The following is a 1,605-nucleotide window of genomic DNA, read 5'->3' as shown; positions in this document are numbered from 1 at the left end:
GAGGAGTGGGGAATCAAACCCGATTCTCCCAGATTAGAGTCCGCGCACTTCACCACTGCACCAAACTGGCACTAATAAGATATATAAATAAATAATATATAATAAATAAATAAAATAAAAGACAGAAAAAATCTGTAATCGAAGGGACTTTTGGCCTCAGCTCCATTCTGAAATTCTTGGGCGACTGTGTGCACAACATGAGGAGCACTTCACCACTGCACCAAACTGGCTCTAATAAGATATATAAATAAATAATATATAATAAATAAATAAAATAAAAGTCAGAAAAATCTGAAATCGAAGGGACTTTTGGCCTCAGCTCCATTCTGAAATTCTTGGGCGACTGTGTGCACAACATGAGGAGAGAAACGGCTCCTTCATCGTGGAGGTGGGTATGGGAAGCTTTCTCAATCGAGGCCCACCCGCCCTACAGAAGCAACGGACTCCCCCACCAAGACAGTACCTGGCCTACACGAAACGGCTCCAGCGCCAGAGGACCGACACCCGTCTCCGACATCTTTGAGCCAGCCTTCCGGATTGGACCGCAGACAACCACAACGGCAGGAGGCTCGCCGGGACAGGTGGAGCCGCTGTGGCTACCTGGGAAAGAACCAAAGCACATCAGAGAGAGCTGGGAAGAGAATTCGGAACGACCTGGAGGAGGCCAGTTCAGGTGGAGGCAAGACGAGATATTCTGCAGGCACACGATCGCATTTATTGACAAAGGTGCATGTGTTGGGGGAAGACCTGTGTTAGGTTCAGGAGGCGGGGGAGCAAGAAGCAGCCAGGAAAGTTGCAGGGTCCGTCCCGTTCCCCCCTCCCCCCCCCCCCGGTCCGCCTTCAGGTACAAGCTCTCCCACGAAATGACCCCTGCTCACAGGACTTGGACTCCAGATTTGCTGATCCCTAATCCACTGCTGTGGCTGTCCTGTTTTCTGGGGTTACCTAATTAAAAAGGTAAAGGTTTCTCTTGCTCGAAAGACAGTCGAGTCCGACTCTAGGGTTGCGGTGCTCGTCTCCGTTTCCAAGCCGAAGAGTCGGCGCTGTCCGAAGACGTTTCCGTGGTCATGTGGCCGGCATGACTCAACACCGAGGCGCACGGAACGCTGTTCCCTTCCCGCCGAAGTGGTACCTATTTATCTACTTGCAATGTCTTGCTTTCGAACTGCTAGGTTGGCAGGAGCTGGAACTAGAGACGGGAGCTCACTCCGTCATGCGGCACACCCGGGTCTCCAACTGCTGAACTACCGACCTTCCACAGCCTGCAGTACAGCGTCTTAACCACTTGAGCCACCACAGCTCAATTACATAGGGATAGAAGAGTTGTTGGTCAGTCTGGGGAGGGCAGGGTTTGGGGAGAGAAGATGGGGTGTAATGTCCTAGATTCCACCTTCTAAAGCAGCCATTTTCTCCAGGGGAATTGATCTCTGTCATCTGGACATCAGTTGTAATTCCATGATATCTTCAGCCACGGCTTGGAGGCTGTCGACCCCTGATACCAGGCTTTGGCTATTTGGTATTGGGAAGAGTAGGCCCATTTGGTCCATTGCAAAAACCTGAATCAAACCTGGTCTTAAAGGTGCCACTGGACTGTTTTGGGCCGGG

At 51.1% G+C, this 1,605-nt stretch overlaps 1 protein-coding gene across 1 annotated transcript in view; it reads right to left on the bottom strand.

Annotated features, from left to right (window-relative positions):
* ALKBH6 (alkB homolog 6) overlaps positions 1–591 on the bottom strand; it is an 11,302-nt gene extending 10,711 nt beyond the window's left edge. The window contains exon 1 of the mRNA XM_015426665.1: positions 464–591. Within this exon, the coding sequence (XP_015282151.1) occupies positions 464–517 (54 nt within the window). The 5' untranslated portion in view covers positions 518–591. The remainder of the gene's footprint in view (positions 1–463) is intronic.
* Positions 592–1,605: the final 1,014 nt, after the last annotated feature.

The sequence above is a fragment of the Gekko japonicus genome, unplaced genomic scaffold (assembly GCF_001447785.1).
Source record: "Gekko japonicus isolate JY-2015 unplaced genomic scaffold, Gekko_japonicus_V1.1 scaffold2140, whole genome shotgun sequence".
Taxonomy (NCBI): domain Eukaryota; kingdom Metazoa; phylum Chordata; class Lepidosauria; order Squamata; family Gekkonidae; genus Gekko; species Gekko japonicus.
The sequence above is the reverse complement of the archived record's forward strand: the minus strand, read 5'-3'. Positions and strand labels throughout refer to the sequence as shown.